General features: G+C 35.8%; 3 protein-coding genes across 4 annotated transcripts; all 3 read right to left on the reverse strand.

The window, feature by feature from the left end:
• Positions 1-5,277: 5,277 nt before the first annotated feature.
• LOC108069525 (parkin coregulated gene protein homolog) lies at positions 5,278-7,694 on the reverse strand. Its single transcript, XM_017159632.3, has 4 exons — positions 7,439-7,694; positions 7,290-7,360; positions 6,858-7,237; positions 5,278-5,676 (listed from the first exon to the last, which is right to left on the reverse strand). Exons 1-4 carry the CDS (start codon positions 7,523-7,525, stop codon positions 5,414-5,416), a joined length of 801 nt encoding a protein of 266 aa, XP_017015121.1. The 5' UTR covers positions 7,526-7,694; the 3' UTR covers positions 5,278-5,413.
• A 7,287-nt stretch (positions 7,695-14,981) lies between these two features.
• LOC108069527 (uncharacterized) lies at positions 14,982-18,385 on the reverse strand. Of its 2 annotated transcripts, XR_011417528.1 has the most exons (5): positions 18,252-18,385; positions 16,852-17,775; positions 16,548-16,612; positions 16,439-16,498; positions 14,982-15,414 (listed from the first exon to the last, which is right to left on the reverse strand). XR_011417528.1 is itself a non-coding variant. In XM_017159636.3 (4 exons), the coding sequence occupies exons 1-4, from the start codon at positions 16,940-16,942 to the stop codon at positions 15,031-15,033; spliced, it is 600 nt and encodes a 199-aa protein (XP_017015125.3). In that variant the 5' UTR covers positions 16,943-17,104; the 3' UTR covers positions 14,982-15,030. The 2 variants fall into 2 exon arrangements, 1 of the variants encoding a protein (XP_017015125.3); XM_017159636.3 differs by lacking the exon at positions 18,252-18,385 and having other exon boundaries at positions 16,852-17,104.
• A 2,513-nt stretch (positions 18,386-20,898) lies between these two features.
• Positions 20,899-22,167, reverse strand: LOC108064282 (uncharacterized). The gene is made up of 2 exons (XM_017151733.3): positions 21,994-22,167; positions 20,899-21,373 (listed from the first exon to the last, which is right to left on the reverse strand). The coding sequence occupies exons 1-2, from the start codon at positions 22,165-22,167 to the stop codon at positions 20,999-21,001; spliced, it is 549 nt and encodes a 182-aa protein (XP_017007222.2). The 3' UTR covers positions 20,899-20,998.
• Positions 22,168-22,740: the final 573 nt, after the last annotated feature.

Here is a 22,740-nt window from a genome sequence, read left to right on the forward strand (position 1 = left end):
AAAGTGAATTAAGAACTTGTGTGCTGGAACGATGCGAGGCCAACCCAACGAGGGGTGATTTCCAGATGGGGTGTGGTTTGGCTTGGGGGGCAAATTGAGTTGCAACACTTGGCAGGTTTTTATCTACGCACCACAATCAAGCAGCCAACCGGCCAACGAGCCGGGCAGGGGGTCCCAGACCCCGTCAGCAGGTCAGAGACCATCCAAACCATCATCCCGTTCCAGAATACACTTAAAAAATAATATTTTCATAAATTTTGCTAAAAGCCTCTGGTGTTTAACAAAATAATTAAGATAATTCAGACGCGTTTAAGAATAAACATGCCAAATAATTTAGAGTACAGTTATTTAGCATGTTTTTTCTTAAACGCGTCTTTATAAATATTATAAATATCCGACTGCTATGGTAATTCTTTATTTAATAGAACTTCTGTTTTAATTTAAAATATTTACGTGCAAATACATTTCTTGAGCTCAGAAAGTTCCAAAATATTTAAATATTTCATGACTCGAAGAAATAAGAATAAGAAATAAAAGTCTAATCAATTACTGTTAACGTATGTCCTAATAGTTACCGTGAACCTATATCCTAATAGTTAAAAAAAAATTATTTTAAACTAAATATTATTAAATAGAGGAGATTGTTATTTAAAGTTTTATTTTGTCAATCCTCGAAATTTTCTTCTTCGTTATTACAGAAGGAAAGACAGGATTTGTTTCAACAAATCTTCGCCGTGTAGGCCAATTCGGATGAATTAAGACTGTTAAATGTGCCGAGTGTAGGCGGAGTGACCAACAGCCTAGTCAGAAACCGAACAGGAGCAACTGTTTCGTGTTGGTGCCCGTTGATAACAAGATTTGTTTTTGAAAATTTCTGGAGGGTCGTCCTTAATTACGCCGAAAAGCGCAATGAGCAATTTGGAAATGGCAAGTGAGCGCGATGGCAGAGGTCTAAACCGCATCCACCCCAAGCAATTTAGGTAAATTAAATTTAGAGTGTGCCCATCCTTCGATTTTTGAGCAGGGCATCGCAGAGTAGCGCTGAAAAGTCAGAAGTGTATGGCCCGTTTGGTTGATTTAAGCCAGAGATAAGGGGAATCGGAGGACAGACCCAGACAGGATAGTGAGTCGGGGAAGGAGCAGCGGTTCCACTTCCAATTCCACCCTCTCCCGAGCACGCATCCTTAGACAAATTCTGGCAAACAGACACTCGACACTCTCTACACGGATATTCCATTAAAAGAGCCAGAGCGAATTGAACCATTTTCGCTTTATGATTTATTGTAATGAGCTTTTTATTTATGGCACGACTTATTCTATTGGCCAGAAACAGAAAACATAAAAGTATATATTGCAGCGTCTGCTTTTGTTTGCATTTCCCTGCCCGTTATTTCTGCGTTTTTGAAAATTAAAAATTAATTAGGCATTTATCACTTGACTGTCTAACAGATGGCTGCTTTCCGGGGGTCGGGGTGGTAAGTCGTTGACACAAGTACGGGGTAAGTGCAGCTGAACATGAATATTCCTTTAGGCAAAAAGTCCTACACGGAAATATAGTTAAGGTTGAAGTATTTACATGAAGGTTTAGGGATCCAGTGTGGGTCGGAATTAAGAACATGCACTTACATATTACACAGGCCGACAAAATGTGACATGGGTCGATGTCCAGGCCTGCAACCATTTTATTTCGATAAATTAGGCTTTTCTAAGCATAAGTTGCCACTACGCCTATAGTCCATCAGCTCTGGCATTTGCGGTATCTTTAATTTAAGAAAATTACAAAATTTCTTCGGCTTTTGGGATATATCTTCAATAGTGGTCAACCAATTTTGGTAATCTTTTCGGAATTAAATAGTTACATGTCTATTTTATACGGTCGTTTTGGAAAATTCAATCTAAGTCAACCACAAGAGGAGGTGGGCGCATTCAAAATTTTAAAGTCACAGCAAAGTTTAAAAATCTTCATTTGTGAACAGCGTTTAAGAATTAAACAAAAATATTTTCTTCAACAATGCATTTTTGATCCAAAAACACCTTATGTCCTTACTGTTTAGGACACTCATCAGGTTTTTGTGAATTGTTTTGGAATTTTTAAAATTGTTTTTCTTACTTCCTTCACAGTGACGATTCACAAACAGTGCCCAAACCTGTCACAATTTTAAATAACATATTTCTAAACGATCTAAGTAGTTTTGCTTTGAATATAAGCACATGAGCGTAGCCTACTAATCTTTGGGGGCTGAAATGACTGAAGTCTAATCCCCCTCTAGCTTTTAACTTACGCCCATGTATAAATATTTTTAAAGCAAAGGTTACTTGTGCTCAAAAATAGTTATTCGTTACGTAAAATAGTGACAGTTTTGGGCACTGTTTGTGAATCGTCACTGTGAAGGAAGTAAGAAAAACAATTTTAAAAATTCCAAAACAATTCACAAAAACCTGATGAGTGTCCTAAAAATTAAGGACATAAGGTGTCTTTGGATCAAAAATGCATTGTAGAAGAAAATATTTTTATTTAATTTTTAAACGCTGTTCACAAATGAAGATTTTTAAACTTTGCTGTGACTTTAAAATTTTAAATGCGCCCACCTCCTCTTGTGGTTGAGTTAGATTGCATTTTCCAAAACGACCGTATAAAAGAGACATGTAACTATTTAATTCCGAAAAGATTACCAAAATTGGTTGACCACTATTGAAGATATATCCCAAAAGCCGAAGAAATTTTGTGATTTTCTTAAATTAAAGATACCGCAAATACCAGAGCTGATGGACTATAGGCGTAGTGGCAACTTATGCTTAGAAAAGCCTCATTTATCGAAATAAAATGGTGGCAGGCCTGGACATCGACCCATGTCACATTTTGTCGGCCTGTGTTATAAATCAGGGAACGAAAATAACTGTTATTGTAAATTTTTCATACAAAAAAATCACGCACTTAGAAGGGTCCTAAAAATTTTTTAAATACACCACAATTTTTATTAGCCATTGTAGTTTACAAATCCGTAATGATTTTTATTTTTTGATTTTTATAATAAAACTCAAAAAATAACTGTTATTTTTTGATTTTTATGAATAACAGTTATTCCCTTGACATTTTTGAAAAAATGAAATAATTAAAAAAAACATAATACCCGTGCTTTTTATAACTTACTAAAAATTTGTTAAAAAAGGCAACCGCGCATATTTTATACCCATATTTTTTTAAAATTTTGTTTACCCACAAAATCGCCATAAATCAAGTTTGAGTTTTATTTTGATCACGACGAATAACTGTTATTTGTCAACTTTTATTATAAAACTCAAAAAATAACAGTTATTCTTTGAGTTTTACTTTACAAATCAGAAAATAACTGTTAAAGTGTGATTTTTAAAATAAAACTTATAACAGTTACGTTCCCTGTTATAAATGTCTTTAAATTCGGTTCGAACTTAAATTGGGAAAAAACATTTTGAAATAAGCTCTTACTTTTGAAGGGTTATTTATACATTTATGATTGTTTTCAAAGCCTTATTTCTGCACAAAAATTACTTCCAAGAACTTGACAGATATATATATTTTCCCCTTTTAGTCTGATTTATCTCTGAACTGAGGATTTAAAGCTGCACTCAGAAAAAAAACCAAGCACATTGTGCTTGTTTCAAGCCCAAATGGTCTTGAAAGGGCGACAGGTACGAAATGGGCTTGTTTTTTCATTTCAAGAACGTTTTATTCTTAAACCGACATTCTTAATTTGAGAACATTTTCGGGCGTACTTAAGTATGAAATGTTCTTGAACCCAGAATTAATTATTCTTAAATTAAGTATAAATTCTACTCAAATAATGTAAAAAATAAAAAAACAATTTTAAAAATTTAATGAAAATTGCTTTAGAGTGAAGGGTTAATATTATTATTTGTACAAATTTAATCCGATTTACTTGTATATGAGTATATGAGTATATAAGCTATGCTCAAATGAAGTATGAAATATTCTTAAACTAATAGTATAAATCATTGTGTTGTTTTATTAGTTAACAATACTTATTTTGTATAATCTTAAACTTAATTACTCATAAATGTATAAAGATTTGTAGATAAAAATGTGTTTTATACTTACGAAACATTTTTCTTAAAATCACATACCTCTCCCAGGATTCGATCCCGCAACCTCACTCACCACAGTCGGACGTTCTAACAGCTCGGCCACGCTCGCTCTTACGCGGCGATGACCAAAAAACCTACATAAGTACTTTTATTTGCATACTTAATTTAAGTACAACGTGTACTTGTTTTGAGAATTTAATTCTTAGTTTTAAATAATATAAAACAAAAACACCTCTTAACAAGTTAAAAATGGAGTGACACAAAATCCGTAATTTGCTATTTTCTCCCCGATTTAAACATAAAATCGGCTTGTTTTGAGAATTTATTTCTTAGCTATGAATTTAAATGTTTTTCAAATCGAATCGTATTTTGGCATATATGATGCACGTTTTTCACAGTATTTAATAACAATTATTAATTTCAAAATTTTCTCCGATTTAACAAAATTTGCTTGTTTCGAGGATCTAACTCTTAATTTTTAATAACATTGAACTACTTGTGTTTTATAAACATATGTACCTACATTATACAGTTTTTGTGAACTAATCTTTTTTAGTCTAGCGCCAATTCTATTTTACTTTAATCAATATTGGTACTCGTTAACTAAATTAATTAGTACATTTTAACATTGGCTTAAGCACAAATTGTACTTGTCAAAATGCTTTTTATTTTTTAATTTTAATACTACTGATGAGAATAATTCATTCTTATTTACAGAATACTAAAACCTAATTTTCTGGAATTAAGTACTTTTAGTAATCAAATTAAGAATGTTTGTGCTTACCATGAAAAATTATTTTTTTAGAATAAATTATACTTGGGGCTTGTTTAGTCCTGTTTATTGAATTATGTTCTGGAATCAAGAACATTTGCGGATAATTTGGGTTTTAATAATGATTTATTCTTAATTGAAGAACGCCCAACATTCTCATTCTTAAAACAAGCCCAAAAAATACTATCCGAAATCAAGTATAAATCGCGCTCAAATTTAGGATGCGTTTTTTTCTGAGTGTGCAGAACAAATAATAGTCATTTAATTTCCTAATATCATGTTGTGAGTAGCACAATGTAAGTTCTTAGAAAACACATAAATGGGATTGGGATGACCATTAACAAAGAATAAAGATTAAAAAAAGAAATAATATCCTTCATTTAATAAAATTTATTGTGGCCAGTAATCCCCATCCAATAACATACTGTTTAAAATTTGGTTTTTACTCATCCCCGATTTAAAAGTTCACAATGTTCAATTTGGCAGGTTAAACTCTTTTGCAAATGTTCGTTAACTGAAACCGCTAACTGATGAAAAACGAATTGGAAAGCGGAAATCTTAAGAGTCTCTGGGCTCGGGAGCTTCGCATTTGGGGAAGACGCTGCTCTCGTAGGTGGGCACCATATACTTGATATTGATGAAAGCGTTGGGACCTCCGCAATATTCCAGCAGCTTCAGGGTGTCCTCGATGACGTCGCCAATGCGACAGTTGCGATCGGGGTCAATCCCCTCTCCCAGGTTTACATTGATGTTCTTGTACAGGTTGCACACGGCCAGCAATTGGCGGTAAAAGGGAACCAGGGCCTGACCCACACAGGGACCTAAGGATTAAAATCAGAAATATGTTAGTTACATTTCAATACAAATTCGAAAAATAATTAGTCATGTAACAGGCAATAAAACGTCATATGTAGTTTTTAGAAGATTGTAAGTACGCAGGCTGTAAGAAAGTTTTTAGGAATCCTACGTCGTCGTAATGCTGTGAAATAGCCCTATCATATCAGCGGAAATATATATAATGAGTTTGCTTCAAAAACCGAAGCTCATTATTTCCTAATCCAGCGAGGTAATAACATCGTATATTGCTCCTCGATTTCTTAATCATGAATAATATAACACAAACAATTCCAATACTGTTATTATTGGTGTTAATTTCTTTAATGGTAATTTATTAAAAATTAAAAAAAAATATAAATACTTATTTTTACTTTTGTTTTTCAGTTTGCTTATCAGTTTCGAAACTTTAGCATTTTAAAAGACCTTGTGAGTAGGAAAAGAGATTGTGAGAACCTGGAACCAGTAAAGATGAGATTAAGTAATAATTACTCTGAAGGAAAAAATCTGGGCCACGTACCGCGCATTTTGGAAGTTCTGTCGGAAACACAACATATAGCGGAAATTTTTGAATCTACTCTAAAACCGAAGTTCGACTTTAATAAGGTAGAAAACAAAACTATTATATTAGCTCCCAAGGAAGATCTAGAACTTGATGATTCAAAAGCAAGAGCAGGATTACTAACCAATTTTAAGAGAATTGGTAAAAAGTTCTATTATATCGAGAACAAAGAAAAAATGAACTGGTATGAAGCGATTGATAAATGTGATAGCATGAGAAGCAAACTAGTAAGTCTCCAAGATGAGCAGGAGTGGATTGATATCACAGTACACCTGGATCGTAAGAACAACTATTGGGTGGACATCAGTAATGTTCTATATAAGGGCGAATTTACATCAGAGTACACAGGACAAAAAGCTAAATATATTAATTTAAGTATTGTCAACACAAATCCTATTTTAAACATTGAACAGTGCATTGAGTTGGGAGCAAGCTATAATCATTATATGAACCCGGTAGACTGCTACAATAAAAACTTTTATATTTGCGAAGCCAATGTAAATAAAAAGTAAATTCTCATTTCTTCTATCTCTTAGAATGACGCTTTGGGTTTTTTTTTAATTGTGGTTATTTCCTGAACATAATATGTATAATCTGATAGCTCACCCAGTCGGACCATCAGCTGAATGACCTGTAGAGCGGAGATGATGATCCGCTTGTCGCGCGTCTGGAATGCCCGTTTCAGCGGAAGTATCAGCTTGGGCAGCACAGGAAGCACCTTCTTCGGAGACCTCATGATGAGATCAATGGCCCCATTGACGGCAAGGAGCCGAGTGTCATAGTCCATGTCGGCTAGTCCATCCACGAAGATGGGCAGATAGTAGCAGTAGTCGAGATTCTCCGGCACACAGTGCCACTTCACCGGACGTTCCTTGGTCGGATCCTGTTTGCTGCTCCGGCCGGACATTACGCAGGGAATGTCCCCGCGGTTGAAGTAGATCTTAAAGACCGTCTCCTTCACCGGCTTTCGCTTAAAGATATCGATCCTGGGAACAATACAATATTTATCGTTTGAATTCTGTGAACTATGTTACTCACTTTGGAGGAGGCTTTACCACCGTATTGGGCTGCAGAGCCTGATAGGTAAAGGCAGGAACTTCACGAACTGGCTGATATACGGATAATTCGGTTATTTTTAATTATTATAAAACTCCATAGCATAGCTTAAAACAATTTATTTAACTTACCACCTTCGACCTGAGGTAAAGCAACTCCCGGCACACCTTTCCTGGTTCATGGACTCGTGTAGCCCGTTCATTGGTCTTGGAGCACATTGTTAGTATAGTTAAATCCACTTATAACTTAAAAAACAGTAAAAAACCAAATGTGTGTGGGGCCTAAGTTTCGAGGTCAATAGTAAACAAGTCTCGTAGACAAGATTTTTTTGTTTGTTGAAGAAAATATTCACGGATGTTTTTTGCATGGGCTACTGTGTAAAAATGCCAATCAGAGCAGTTAAAAATTTAATAAAGTCGAAAATGGGTTGACAGTATGGACTCAGTTTGCTCGTACACATATAGGGCATCCAAAAAAAAAGTAAATAAAAATATTCATATAAATATAAACACTTTATACACATGCTCTTATCAAGACGTCAACACTCGCCCCCATCCGTGAAACCAAATAATTTTGGGGTGTCTTCACCAGGCGCCCTTTCACACCTAAAATTGTTTGGCGTCTCTAAATAGTCATAAAGGGAAAGTGCAAACATTTGCGCACTTTATCATCTTTTCCCATTTCCTGCCCCGCTCCCCGCCCCGTTTTTTGAGCGGTAAATGTAACGGTAAATATTTTGTAACGCCCGCCAATTAAGGCGTCTACTGGAGACCCCCGACTTCCCATTCCATTTTACGAAAGCCCCCCGCCTCCCTCATAGCATTAACCTACTTAAAACGGTGGGGAAACGAGACAGATTCCCGCGTCGACCTATCTGCGTTGCGCTTCTTGTTTCTGGTGCCCTGAATTAATTAAAATCCGACATGCGAATTACTTGACTGTCCTTATCTGACTCTCTTTTCCAGCTTCGTCTTTGGCTTTTGCAGCTCCTGTTTTTAATTACCCACGCACAGCTTTTCACTTTCGCCCAACACATCGTTGCACGTCGCGATTTATCCGTTTTAATAATGTCGAGAGGACCGGGTTGGGATCGGGGATCCCTTGAATCCTTAACTTTGCCCAGCTTTGCCCCGGCTTAGCTTCTGTCGCTTTCTGGCATGTAAATTGAGTTAGAGGCATTTAGGATTATGGAGCATAAGGACGGTCCTTCGACTTGCTCGCTAATTGCTAAGCATTTCTCCATGGAAATATGGTGGGGCCACCGGGAGAAATTAGCAAATATGTGAAAATAGTGGGGATTATCAAATGAAGGCCTTCTTAGTTTCTCGGTATAATTTGAGGTCGTTGAAAAAGATTAAATTGTGGGTGCAACATATTTATAGACATATTATTAACATATTCACAACAATATTATCGTTCTTAACGACCTGGTATGTATAAAATGGTATTTATGATATAGCTTAATTTCACAATATCGATTCGAAAATTCCAATATTTTCACAATAATGATTCGATAATTTCGATGTTTCTGGCATATATATTAAGTTAGAGGCATTTAGGATTATGGAGCATAAGGACGGGCCCTGGACTTACTCGCTAATTGCTAAGCATTTCTCTATGGAAACTTGGTGGGACCACCGGGAGAAATTAGCAAATATGTAAAAATAGTGGGGATAATCAAATTAAATACGTCTCATTTTCTCGGTCGCTAAAGAAGATTAAATTGTAGGTAAAACATATTTATAGAAATATTCTTCGCATACTCACAACAAAATTACCGTTCTTAACATACAAATATTTATAAAATAGAGCATGAAAATTATCGATATTTTCGATATTTTCACAATATTAACTCGATAATATCGATATTTTGAAATGAAAAAACAAATTTAATATCGATAAATAGCAAAGTGTCAAAGTAATGACTGTACAAATGATAATTTCGGTCAGATTTATATTTTTAAATAAAGTTAAATAGCTAATGAATTAACTCAACAGGGCTTTTTTGATCAGCCCCAAAGTAGGCAATATATCACAAGCGAAATAATTATTAAAATTTCCCATTAGGCGACCGCTCGATGGGAAATCGAAACAAAAGACGCCGTTGGCAGACGACAGCTCGCAAATTCGCAGTGGAAGCGAGCGCTTTTACAATAGCCACAACGCAAATCAGCCGGATCATAATTTATTGGACCCAAAATGGGAAGTATTTCCCACAGAGCCAGGGGCCCAAAACGGACAAAAGGCCGGGGCTTTCAAATGGGGTTTAGGTGAGGTGAGCCATCGGTGAGGTAAAACCCAGGACGGCGGTCTGGGGTGCGTTTGTCTAGCTGACACTTTCATTAACAAAAAGTCAGAGCGATGACAACGGGCATCAGTATGGGGGTCCGGGTCCTGTCTGGTTGTTTTTGCATTGTTACAAAGTGCAATTCTGGATGAGGGGATCGGTGGAGAGTAGTACTCCTATGGCTTTTTGTGGGTGGTGGCCATTCAGCTGACATGGCTGCAGTGCGGCACGTAAATCTAAACAGCCACTGACAGCTTTCAACTGGCACTCACTCCCACTTTTTATGTGCTGCTCGAAATGGACAGTCGTCGGTGGGAGTGGGTGGGCCGAGCCCATCTTGAATGTCATATAAGCCATATACATATATATCAATATCCTGGCCATATATCAATATGCACACGCGCTCACATACGTTTATCTACTTTCGTTGGCTTGTTTGTCTGAAATTGACATCGCTTGTACGCTCTGTATGCTGTATTCAGTATTTTGTAGGCCCTCCTCCAACCATACGTCCTCCCATCGAGGACATGGACAACAGGGCTTTGGTTTTGGCCTTTTGTTTTGGCCCGTGCTGGTCTGGTCTACTCCTACGGTCCGGCCGAGATTTTATGTTCGCATACATTTTGAGCGCTTTATTGTTTGTCCAATTTCGTGCAACATCGCCTGGCCTGAACGACAGAGAGAGTAATCGAGTATCCGTTGTCTGTCTCGTGTCAGGAATAAAGAGCTCCATCCCGTTGGCCGTTAGGTGTTAATCTAATAACTGTCAAATGCAGGATGTTGCTACTTCAGATTGGTAGGAAAATTGCTGCTAACTCACTTCGAGTGGCGAATAAATTGTAGTGAAAGGAGATCAGAGATATAGGGAAGGGAAGCACTAAAGGGATTAGGTCAAACAAAAACCGAGAATTTTACTAATAAAAATCGGAAACCAATATATATATTTTTGTATACAAAGTAGAGCGTGAAAAATATTTTTTAATATTTAATTTGTGTTTCGCTTCAAAACATCGACATTATCGAATCAATATTGTCAAAATATCTAAAATATCGATAGTTTTCCAGCTCTATTAGAAACCTGATAGAAATAAGAGAATTGTCTGTTATTTAAATGCCCTGCTCTCAAAATACTTTCCTTACATTCATTCTGCTTCGCACCCATTCAGAGTTCAAACTTCAATACCAGCTTATAATGGCTTTCTCTATGTTTATTTGGTTCAATTGCGCTTCTGGCAGCCTAAGAATAATTTCTGCATCGCCAAAATCCCATAAAAATCAACAACATTGAGACGGGGCCCATATGAACATCTAACTGCTAACTGCAGGCCCGGTCACAAGAGCAGTCGAGCATTAAATGGCCACGACCAAAGGGCCAGAGGGCTGGGCTTCTTGGATGGAAATAGGTATGGGGACCTAGAATGGCTTACTAGTTCCAGCACATCCCAGGCAGACAGATAAAAGTCCCGCTCTGTACTCTAACATTTTTATGAGTCGTAAATCGAAGCGATAAAATCACAAGAAATGTGGATACAAAAACAAACAAGCCTGCGAACCGAGCGAGAGGTCAGTTGAAAGTCTAGACCGGACTGGGTTAGACTTTTGGGGCCCATCGTAGCTCTCATAAGTCACACGATAAATTCTGCAACATTGCGCTAATGACAACAATGCACTTGGAAAAAACAAGTTCCATAAAGAAGCAATTGTTTTGAAGAAATAACTATTTAAGGAGAGCATCTCATCGGCTCTAAATCTTTGGCATCTTGTGTAAAACCTCTAGGGATAAATGTTTATAGCTAAATGATTTAAAGAAGTTAGATAAAGAGTCCTGATGCAATTCTGAGTACATAAAATATATAAAAGGTAACATTTAAAAGTTGTCTCATTGTTGGTGAAAACCTATTCGTTATAATCTTTCTGTAAGTTCTTCTAAAAATGTTTAACCTCAATTGGAAGATAAAAAAACAATTTAAATATATAGTTAAATTACAATTATACAATTTAAATATAAAAGTGAACAAATGAAAAAAGTATAAAAAGCTTACTACAGTTATGGAAAATAGCAAACTGTTAATAAAATCAGGTTCATAAAATAAATCCCTTTAAAAATTTAAGGTATTTTTTATCCGGTTCGCAATAAAAGACACCCCCAAAAATTCTCTAAAATATTTTCCGAGTGCATTTGCCCAGATCGACAGAAGTCGCCCTGCATTCTGGAAACGGCGGAAGTTCATTATTGTCAGTGATTAATGACAAGAAGCGCGGATGTGTCCTGGGACGGGGATATGGCTGATGGCCGATGGCTCTGCATTCTGGTTCTCCGGTTCTGGGCCACATAAGTTAGCTGTTGCTGTCAGCTGGCCCGAACCCGAACCCGAAACCGCCTGGCTGGAAACGAAAAAATCGGAAGCCAGGACTGGCATAGCCTGAGGCCTGGCAAAAAAAGAATACGAGGACCACAGGACTGGGAAGGACGAGGACGAGCTGTTGACATCACTCCGTCCGTCAGTTAGCTGGAAAATGCATTGCTGCCAGCTGCCAACATGATTAGCGCGTTGATTTGGCAACCGATTGCCGAGTGGAGTGCATCCGAGCCAACATTTCAGCCATCCTCAACAGAGTTTGACTTGCCAACTTCGCTTCTCCGTTTATCCATACCCACCGAAAGGTCCTTAAACTTATGCAGTGCTAAGCGGCATTGACAACGGCACGCACACATCGTTTGACAGAGGCGTAGTTGCTGGAGGGGGGCAATGAAAGGATAGGGGCTCGGGCGACCCTTCTGATGGTTCAATGTACGACAAGTGAAATTAATTTCAAACAATGCAGCAAACTCCGAAAACAACAAAGCCGGAGAAGATAAAACCCCACGACAGCAGAAGCAAATTAAATAAAAATTCCAACATGAACGTTACCGGGAAGTGAGTTGAACTGCACTGACAAAATTTTTAAATAAAATCTATAGAACGAAATATTGAAAAAATTACAATTTACTATTTATCTTTAATATTTCCGAGTATTTATTTCAAAATTAGGTAATTAAAATCCTCGAAAAATTCCCTTTCAAGTTTTAATAATAATTATTGTTTAACTATTTCAAAAATCAAACTTGTCTGTTAGTACTTTTTAAATTTATTACCAATAAATAATCAATAAAAGATTTTTAAAATTTTTGGTTTTTCGCAGTGTACATTTAGCATCCTGATAAGGAGCCTCGGGAGAGCAGCGGATTGCCAGCCATATGAAAGACTCAATCTACGTGCCTCGAGTCGATGAGTAAGCCAAGTTAGGGGCAAGCAAAAAAGCCAAGTCGAAGCAAACCAAACTTGTCGAAAATTATTTCGTTTTAATTACGCCAAAGGGCGTTGTCAAAGGACGTGTCGAAATGTGTCGCCGTTTTGGATGCACTCAAAATGAAATCACGTCACCGATTTGCCCCGCCCCCAAATAAAGAACCGCCCACACTCAGACCAACACTGCCGACACTTCAGGTTGCCTACAACTTTTCCGTTGTCATTATCAATTTGAGTTAATTGCCGCAGCCATCCTGGGCAGAATGTTGCCATTTTGCTGTTGGAGGGCAGCAGCCATTGCCGTTGTGCTCTCGTCACTTCCGGTCTGGAACCCCTGCCCCTGCCTTCGACCCCCTTTCCCCACCTTCACACCTCCAGACGACGCGACGACGCATTGTCTGTGACTGTTTAAAAGCGTTTAGTCGAAATTTATTTGTATTACATGCCAAAAACTGCAGACACTCTCATAAAAGCGGGGACCGAGTCATGGCGAAATGTTGAATTATTAAATTAAGTACCTTTAGGTATAGTTGTAAAGCTGAGTGGCTAAGTCAACCAGGCAGCAGGTGCCAATCTGATCAGTAAGTACAAGGTTGTATAGGAACCTTGTGATAACTGGGGAATTTAAAAACAAAGTTGCGGCCGGGTTGAAAGGAAGGTTTTAAAAATATTCTATATTTTAATTTTTTCATATTTTGTCTAGGTTTTTTTTGTAAAACAGAAAGAGCTCAGCTTTGGGCTATTGAAAAAAGTCAAAGCTAAAGTTAAACTCTAATAAAAACTACGTTGCCTATCCTTAGGCGTTTAAAGTTAATTTTCTTAAGCTTTAAGTACTTTTTTCGTTTTGATAAAAATGTAAATATTTATAAAACCACAAGCTAATTTCTTGCTTCGACAAGTAAAAATATATACAATGTACATCTCACCCTTTTAAAAACAAGATATTTGTGCAAAATAACTTAAACTAAAATCCAAAAAATTTTAAATTAAGTCTAAGGGCTTGCGCAATTGTCTCAAAGTTCCCAAAAAGATTACTCATACGGCACGTAAGCCAGTATGAGTTTTGGGTAGTCAAATCTTTTCCCATATCTAGACTTGTCAAATATTTAATTTCGTTCAAAATCGTTAACAAAATGGAGAGCACCTTTTTTTTGGTTGGAAAGCTGAATCTGAATTTTGATGAAGAGGAAACTTTGCCGTCAAAGAGGACCGTACTGTCCTCTTTGCTCTACAGGACAGTTCTTCTGAAGCAAACCTTCTCCTTCACTGCGTTGCAAACATTTGACTGAAATTATAATACCCTATACCCTATTATGCAAGGATAAAAAAAAAAAAAAAAATTTATGAATTTTCGGTACAATTATATTGCTTTGTTTGTTTTTAATTATTGTTACCGCCGTAATTTAAATTGTAAAGTCTGCCTCCAAATCGAATTGCCACTTATGCGAATATGGCACTACCAACATATAGTATGGCAGCTCTACTTGAGAAAAAACCAGCGAAGCAGCAACACAAAGTTTTTTAAAGCTCTCTATTATAATTTAAAATTTTATTTAAATAAAGACCGTTACATAAATTTGTCAACCTTAAACTGTTTCGCCTATTATTAACATCGGTGCCTTAACAATTATTTTGGCCACGATACACTCTTAAGAGGGTCACCCCATGTTACTTCTTTTAAAAATATGTTAATAGCTTTTTATCCACATATTCTGCATATGGTTTGGGGGCGATAAATTAAAAAAAAAAATTGTTTGATTCTGTGGTGCGACTTTATTTTTCTTTACCCGTTTGTAAAGGTGACAAGGTTACCTTTATGTTTAGACTCAATAAGTAATGACAAGTCTACGCCACCTATATGAAATTAAAATTTTTGATCAAGGGCAACAGTACGTATGAGTGATAAACTTAAAGGTCAATGCGCAAGCACTAAATCGCATTTTTTTAAACTTTTTTATTTTGGTATGTCTTAAATGCACCAATGCGCAAAGTATAAGGGGGTGAGAGTAGGACCTTAGAATTTTTCATACAAAAAAAAACCACCCTAATGTACATATATAGATAAGAACGAAGTTTAAGAATAAATAACACATCAGCACATAAGTGATGGAATAATATAAAGAGGACATTAAATATGGATTACTACTCAGTTTAGTTCACACACAAATGCTATTTTCCTTTCACATTTTTCCACACCCATTACCAACTCCGCTCCCGTGAACTCTAGATAGACACAAAATCCATTCTGGAATTTCTGATTTGGTGGTTTTGTGGCAACGAAATTGGTAAAGTTCATGGGATGGGCATCTTGATGCCAGTAAAAATCGTTCAGCGTTTTATGATCAACGTCTTTCGGATCGGAAAGCCTTCCCCTATGGCCGCCACTCCAGAATATAGAATGAGTTTGGACATGGGCCCGATATCGCATATAGTCGGAAATCTGTCTCATTTCCTGTAAACTACGAACAGTCACCAGCCTAGCTCGGGAATCAATTGTCTCACATCCAAAGCTCGCATGCATCCAATCCATCTAGAATAAAAATCACAAGAAACTGATTAATTTACATAAAAAAATAAAAGAAAATAAATTGAGAAGTCATTAAGGCACATTAAGTAATGATTATGTGTATTTTACTTATTTTTGGGTAAGAATTTCTCAACTGCGCATATGAAATTTTAGATTTTCTTCAAACTCGGGAACTTTGAAGAGTTTGCCTTGGTTATCATCTGTGATTTTTTTGAAATTTTTTGGTGTCCATTTGTGGGCGCTTGAAATTTTTGAAGTTAAGAACTTAAAAAATGTTCTCAAACTTCAAATTAGTATAGGCTAGTAGGCTTTGAAAAATTAAAATTACAATCTGAAACAAAAAATTGTTTCAAAGCCTACCTTCTTAACATTAAGAAAATCCATCGACTTGTATGGCAGCTATATGAAGGGACGGTGGTAAAATTATGATATTAATATATGTGCATAATATCAGTGAGTAATTGAGTTGTGCAAACTTTCAGCTTAAACATGTAAGAATTGTACTCATTGGAAATATAAATAGGGTTTTTCTAAATTTGCATAAAAAAATATATATCTTGGAAATGATGAAAAGGTACCAAAATGTTTCTTCGGGTAAATTAAGTTGGTTATGAGATGGACAATCTTGGATAATTAAGTTTCTTTTATAGGATGAAGAAGACAGTAAAAACCGCGATAAAAATTTCAAATAATTAAAATTCATACTTATTGGACAACAAAAAACTTAAGAAAATTATTTTCTAACTCCGCCAGTACACATTTAAAAACGTGTTAAGTTGCACGTTGTTCTTCTAACCCGTTCTCAAAATATACTAATTTCAAGTTTGAGAACATTTTTTAAGTTCTTAACTTCAAAAATGCCTAGCGCCCACAAATGGATACCAAAAAATTTTAAAAAAATCACAGATGATAACCAAGGCAAACTCTTCAAAGTACCCGAGTTTGAAGAAAATCTAAAATTTCATATGCGCAGTTGAGAAATTCTTACCCTTATGAGTTAGACTTCCTAAAAGCTAATTTTACTTACTATAACGGGAACGCTGAATGCTCGATTCTTATACACCATTCTGTAGTACTCATAGGAGGGCTAAAAAGGGGGTACGTAAAAAAAAAGACTCATTTCAATTATTACATACCGCCTTGTTGGAAGAGAAAAAAAAGCAGCGTTCGCCAATTCTCACAAAAGGTTTTGAACAAAGAGCTAGGGTAATAAATAAACAGAAATTGAATTTGAAATAATACGAAGTACACAGAGAAAATTATCAAAAGTTTTAGGTGCAAAACAAGGGGTGAAACATTTTAAAAAGTAAAATGCTTCATACTAATTTTATTTTACTTTGCATTTTTAAAATTTTTCATTTTTATTTTTAAAACATTTTTATATGAAAACGGCACATAAAACATTGTATAATTTTCTCTGTTTATAGTTTCCAAACTCACGTTGCCAGCAGTTCTTGAAAATAAAAACGTATCCGGCCGTCAGGAGTAAAAAACCTGTAAGACCGACGAAAGATTTTCCTAGCGCTGACATTTTTTACAGCGGCTCTCAATTAACTGAAGCTATACTTTTGCTGTTTTCAAGTTTTATAGACTCTACTTATAACAAAACTTTCTAAGAAGAAATTTGAGACTGTACATTTGGCGACAAACAAAGGGATTCAGTTGCTACACAAATAAAAATTTCGTGAAAAGTATAAGCCATTTTAATTAACCACTTTTTCATTACAAAGTAATGAAATGCAAATAGTATGAAATTCAAATAATTAAGTTAAGGTTAGCTATAAAACAATTCAACAGAGTAATTAAAAATAAGTGGAAATGAAAATATTAACAATGTACAATGTGTAATACTTATACTATAAGTTTGATCTTGTCGTCTGCACTTTGGCTAAGGTTTCTTCTCGCATTCGCTTTCGATCTGATCAGAAGTAAGAAGTAACAAAGCCACAGGAAAAACCCGAAGACGAATATAATAATCCTATGTGTAGGTTCTAGGGAAAGCCATAATTGCCAAAGGGAGAACTTAAACTCGCAGATATAGTAGTCATCTTCCCCATAAGATGGTCGCATAAACAGCGTGGAGTTCACCAGTTGCAGGCTGAGATAGGTTCCTTCGACCTCTGGCTGAGTGCCGGGTAACCAGTGGGCAAAGGTCACTGGCTCATTTACCCCCTCCCAGATGTAGGCTATCTTGCTGTTGAAACTGTTGCCCGAGGTGGCGAAAGTGCTTCCGTCGGAAAAGCCCCTCGATAAGATATACTGCTCCAAATCCTTCAGTTCCTCTGCTGTCTCCACGGATAAAAGTGCTGATATTCCCCGCCAACAATCCTGCCTAGCGACGAACCAATCAAAATAGTGCCCCGCCTGTGGGAAAAAAGAAAAGAATTAAAATATAATATTAAAATTTAAGATATTAAAATCGTGTTTTGCTTTCGACTTATTTTCTATTTTAAAATGCAAACAAAGAACCAAGAATATAGAACTTTTATGAAAAAAACAATTCTGCTTCTTATAAAAAAAATGTATCGCTGAATGAGTCAAACAGTATCAGCTTCCGGTACTTTTTTCTAGTTTCTAGTTTTAAGTAATCTGTAAATTATTTAAATTACGAGGTAGATGTGATTTTTATGTTTTGAAAACACTTACGATTTAACAACCCGATGTTATTTAGGTAGAAATTATTTTATATATATTTTAAATGCACTTATAAAGCAAACTGATTACCACCAAGTTCGTTTCTGAGAACAAAGAGCTTTGCATGTGCAATGTTACACTTACGTAAACACCGATTACTTTCCGTTTATTTTTTTCGGCAAAGATCTGTTTTGATTGTAACTCACAGTTTTTTCATTGCCTATATAGTAGAAACCGTCTCCAATTCGATCGAAAACTGGTTCACTTCTGCAAGCGGCTATCAGAAAAATGCATATATATAATTCAGTCCGCATTTTGCGATGTTATTCCGATGCATTTGGAAAAGGCACTGCGTTGTCGCGCAATAAATACGTTCACACAATAACTGATTGATGACTCTTTATTATCAAGAGCTTATTCAGTCTTTTCTTTCGAGTATTTAGCAATACTTCCCCTTGTAGACGGAAAGTTGTAGAACGGAAGTTCATGAAATTACCAATGAACTACAATTCAAGTATGTTTTATCAAATAAAAACACCTCTTAACGAGGTAAAAAACTAGTGACGACCGCACCTTCAACATACAAAAGTTCTGATATCAACATTTGTGACGAAAAATTATTACACTCGTCATTAAATAGACTTTCTAATCTTTTCTCATTCGGCCCGCCCTAACAAACTATTCCAGCCTTTTTCCCCTTACAGGCATTTTCTATTGCAGCGTGACGAATGAGAAAAGATTAGAAAGTCTATTTAATGACGAGTGTAATAATTTTTCGTCACAAATGTTGATATCAGAACTTTTGTATGTTGAAGGTGCGGTCGTCACTAGTTTTTTACCTCGTTAAGAGGTGTTTTTATTTGATATCAGAAGTTTTTGTTTGTTTACATTTGCTCTCATAGGAGCTAATATATACATTTAAATTTAAATTGGTCAATCATAATTTTTAAACTATTGAATTTTAACAAATTAAGTTAAAAAGGCGTTGAAGTATTTCAAAATACCTTTTAAACGAGGTATAGCACATGTCTGTACCTTTAGTAGTGTAGAACTTACAAACTAACGAAATTTAGCTATTTTTAGCTTTTTCCCGCTAAAGTAGCGGCTTTTTCCAAAAGTCGTAGAACAAAAGATTCCTATATGGAACTCTTAAGTGCAAATTTACTGATTCCATGACCCTAAAATACAGTTCGGATACCCTCCCACAAAATTCAATACTCAGGGAGCGTTAGTTGTTCTGAGCTGGCAAAAGTGGCTATTTTCGTTTCTGAATAACTTTTAAACGCGATTTTTTACATAAACATGATATATACCAAAATTTAAGGAATCTCAAGGGCTATACAGTTTAAAGTTGTAAGGAAACTCGTTAGGGCCGTTTTTGAGAAAATTAAAAAAAAGCTAAAAAAAAGTTTAAACAAATTTTCTTTTGTTCATATCTTTTTAACTATTACATTTACACAAATTGCATATAAAAGGTGTTTATAGCATTTAAAAATACCTTTCAAACGAGATGCAGCACAAGTCTGTAGCTTTAGTAGTATAGAAGTTACGGCTTTCCGAATTTTAGCTATTTATAGCTGTTTTCCCGCTAAACTAGCGGGTTTTTCCAAAAGTGGTAGAACAAAAGTTTTTTATATCGATGTGATGAACGTCATATCAAATTTTCAGAACTTAAAAAACATATTTTGGACAAGTGGACAAGTGGACAAGCGGACAAGTGGACAAGTGGACAAACTGACAAACAGAATTAAATTTTCATTTTGGGAAGAAGAAGAAAATCTTATTTTGGCTATAACTTTTGAACGGAGAGTCGGATTTTGACAAATGACCCCTCATTCGACGGGTATTTTCAAAAGGAATACAACTAAAACATTGCGAGGGGGCATTTATCCCCACCGGCCCCAACAGCTCCAAATTTCGAAATTTTCACTTTTTCACTTTCACCGCTCTCTCTCCCAAGCCAATTGATTTTCTTAAAGTCTTGGTATGCAATCCTGTTAGTTTTCGCAATACCTTTCGATAGGTGTATTATTCATTATGATCGGACCATCACAGTAGATTTTCATTTCTTCGTGTATATATAGTAGTCGCCTTCGCACACTCTTCTGGTGCGCTTCGTCACTACATGGACTGCCGTCCATAGTGATTTTATAACTATTATTTTTCAAAAAGCATAGGGTCGCTCTATGGCTATACGTTTTTTTAGAAGGTTATTTTTCAAATCTTTTTTTTTTTTGATTTCTAATTAGGAATTACACATTCACACATATGAATATTAATAAAAGTTATTAGTTACAAAGCTTATATATAGCCTAGTGAGAAGATATCATTTACAAGTTACATTCACTTGAGCTTACTAAAATGATAACAATATCTTGTAAAATGTATTTGTAATCGAGCCAGGGGCGCATTCAGAGATTTGTGGTGAGCGATTTTTATAACAAATTTGTTGTAGCGTCATTTTTAAAACATAATTTTTGAAACAGAATTAAAATTCCTAATAATCTTATGTTATTTATTTTATTTAATTTCTAAGAACTGGCTGACCGGATTCCATACATTTTTTACCATAAATACAAGAGCGTCTAAGCTATCGAACAAAAAAATAAAAAGTAAAATCTGAATACTCTGTCAATTTTATTTTTTAAGGTAAATTAAAAAAATGTTGCGTTCGACACTCCGGAATTGCTCATATACCCTTTTACTCTAAGAGTAACGAGTACAAATTGGTTAAAATTGTCATTTTGTGGTCTTTGACCGGCAATTTGAATACTTTTCTCAAACAAATTCTATTTACTTGGAATTATTTTTATTATAAGAACATTTTTCAAATTATATAGCTGAAAAATGATATTCTAGATCTTTTTCAAAAGTAAACCATTCGAGATTGGATTTTTGTCATACGACGTTTAAGCGAGGTACATTTGTAGTAATAAGGATAAATGTTTGGCAATCAGTGGATAACAGGACGGGAATCTGTACCATTCAGGGTCTGTTCACATATATCGACCGCTTGAGTGTAGCAGGACTCACTGCTCATTACGAGTTCTCCGCCTCGAAGGGTGAGGATCAGGCAATTTCGACCCATTTGGGGAGTCGGCTCGTCCGCCGCCCAATTTGAGTAGTTTAAAGGTCGGGCTCTGCCAAAGTAATTCCAATAGAAGCGATTGTCCCCTGGCCAGCGATGTCCGGCACTCCAAAATTGGGTTCCATTCGGGTAGCCCATCTCATGAAGGTGCTGGGCCAGAATCCGCATCTCCTCGTCACTATCCAGGCAAACCCGAGAGGTGCGCTTGTCCTGGTAGCAGAAATTGTGAAACGATGTGTGCTGTGAACCAAAATAAGAGAAGATTTAGTCAGTCATTGTGAACCTTTCATTTAAAAAACGAAATGCCCTACCATCCCTGAGTTTATTAATCAGTGATTATCTGGTTAAGAGATATTTATAAATTGTTTATAACCTATTACCGTGTAAGGGTTAATGTCTTAAAAGGTTTAAAATTGGGATTGAAATCGAGATGTATGTAATAATTTGCATGATTTATTAGATTTTAATTATTTTACTATTACGCATTTTAAGACTACGCCTTAAAAAATGTAGGACATATTTCAGTCGGTTTGGCTGGAAAAGATTTAAATACTTGATTTATACATATTTGTTTATTTATTTGTATAAATAAATATATGTGTATATGTTTAAAAAACGTTGTGTTTTCCTGCTGATATGAGAATGGAATGAATAACGCGCACTAACAGACTACAATATATAGCCGCAATTATATTTAATTTTTTTCATTCAAATTTTTGGGTCATTTTCGAATTGAGACTCAAATATGTTTTGCCTGTTCGCCTAATTCACAAAAATCAAATATTAAAATAAATATAGCATTTGCTGTAAAACTGTTTACTTCTGACATCATCGCTGTGTCGTGTAAACTATTGACTCACCAGTGGTTCTTCGTCGGCAACAAAGTAGCAGTAATTCTCCCGGACCCTCTCATAGGGAATCCTGCAGCGCATTCCATCGGCCGAATTAACCAGAAAAAGGAGCCATAGGGTTAAGGCCAGGAAATTCTGAAGTCGAAAGCGGCGATCTTTCTTCCGCGTCGGGCGATTCGGCATTGTGCTGAAATTAAACTGCCGGCAGTTGGCATCATGCCGTTATCGCCATGCATTATCGCCATGAGCGCGATGTTATCAGTAAAGCGCTTGATTTGGCCTTTTCGCTGATAAGGCTATTTTTTGAACTAGTTCAAGATCACGCTCAATAAAAGCTCTACATATTTAATAACACTATGCAGCATCAAAAATTAACCTCGATGAATGCTATATTTTTGGATTCGTTACGAATTCCCAAGTTAAACTGCGTTTTCCAAAGAGTTCCCCGACGCAAGGATTCTTAGCAAAAGGACCTCAAAGTTCGAAAAATGCTGAAATTGACCAACTTTGCGGAGCTCTCAGAGGCAAATGGATGCATGGTTTGATTCGATGTTAAAGTTTTTTAAAAGATACACCCTTTATCTTTTAAACGCCATACTTAAAAAATTTTTAAGATTTTTTTTAAGGCAGAAACAAATTTTAGAAAACATAGTCAAAAAACATAAAAGTATACAGCTGCGGTCAAAATAGTAGCAGTGTTGCCGCCTTGTGTTTTTAAAAGTTTCATGTTGTAATTTTTTCTTATCCAATTAGTCT

This window comes from Drosophila takahashii, chromosome 2L (assembly GCF_030179915.1).
Source record: "Drosophila takahashii strain IR98-3 E-12201 chromosome 2L, DtakHiC1v2, whole genome shotgun sequence".
In the NCBI taxonomy this organism is placed as follows: domain Eukaryota; kingdom Metazoa; phylum Arthropoda; class Insecta; order Diptera; family Drosophilidae; genus Drosophila; species Drosophila takahashii.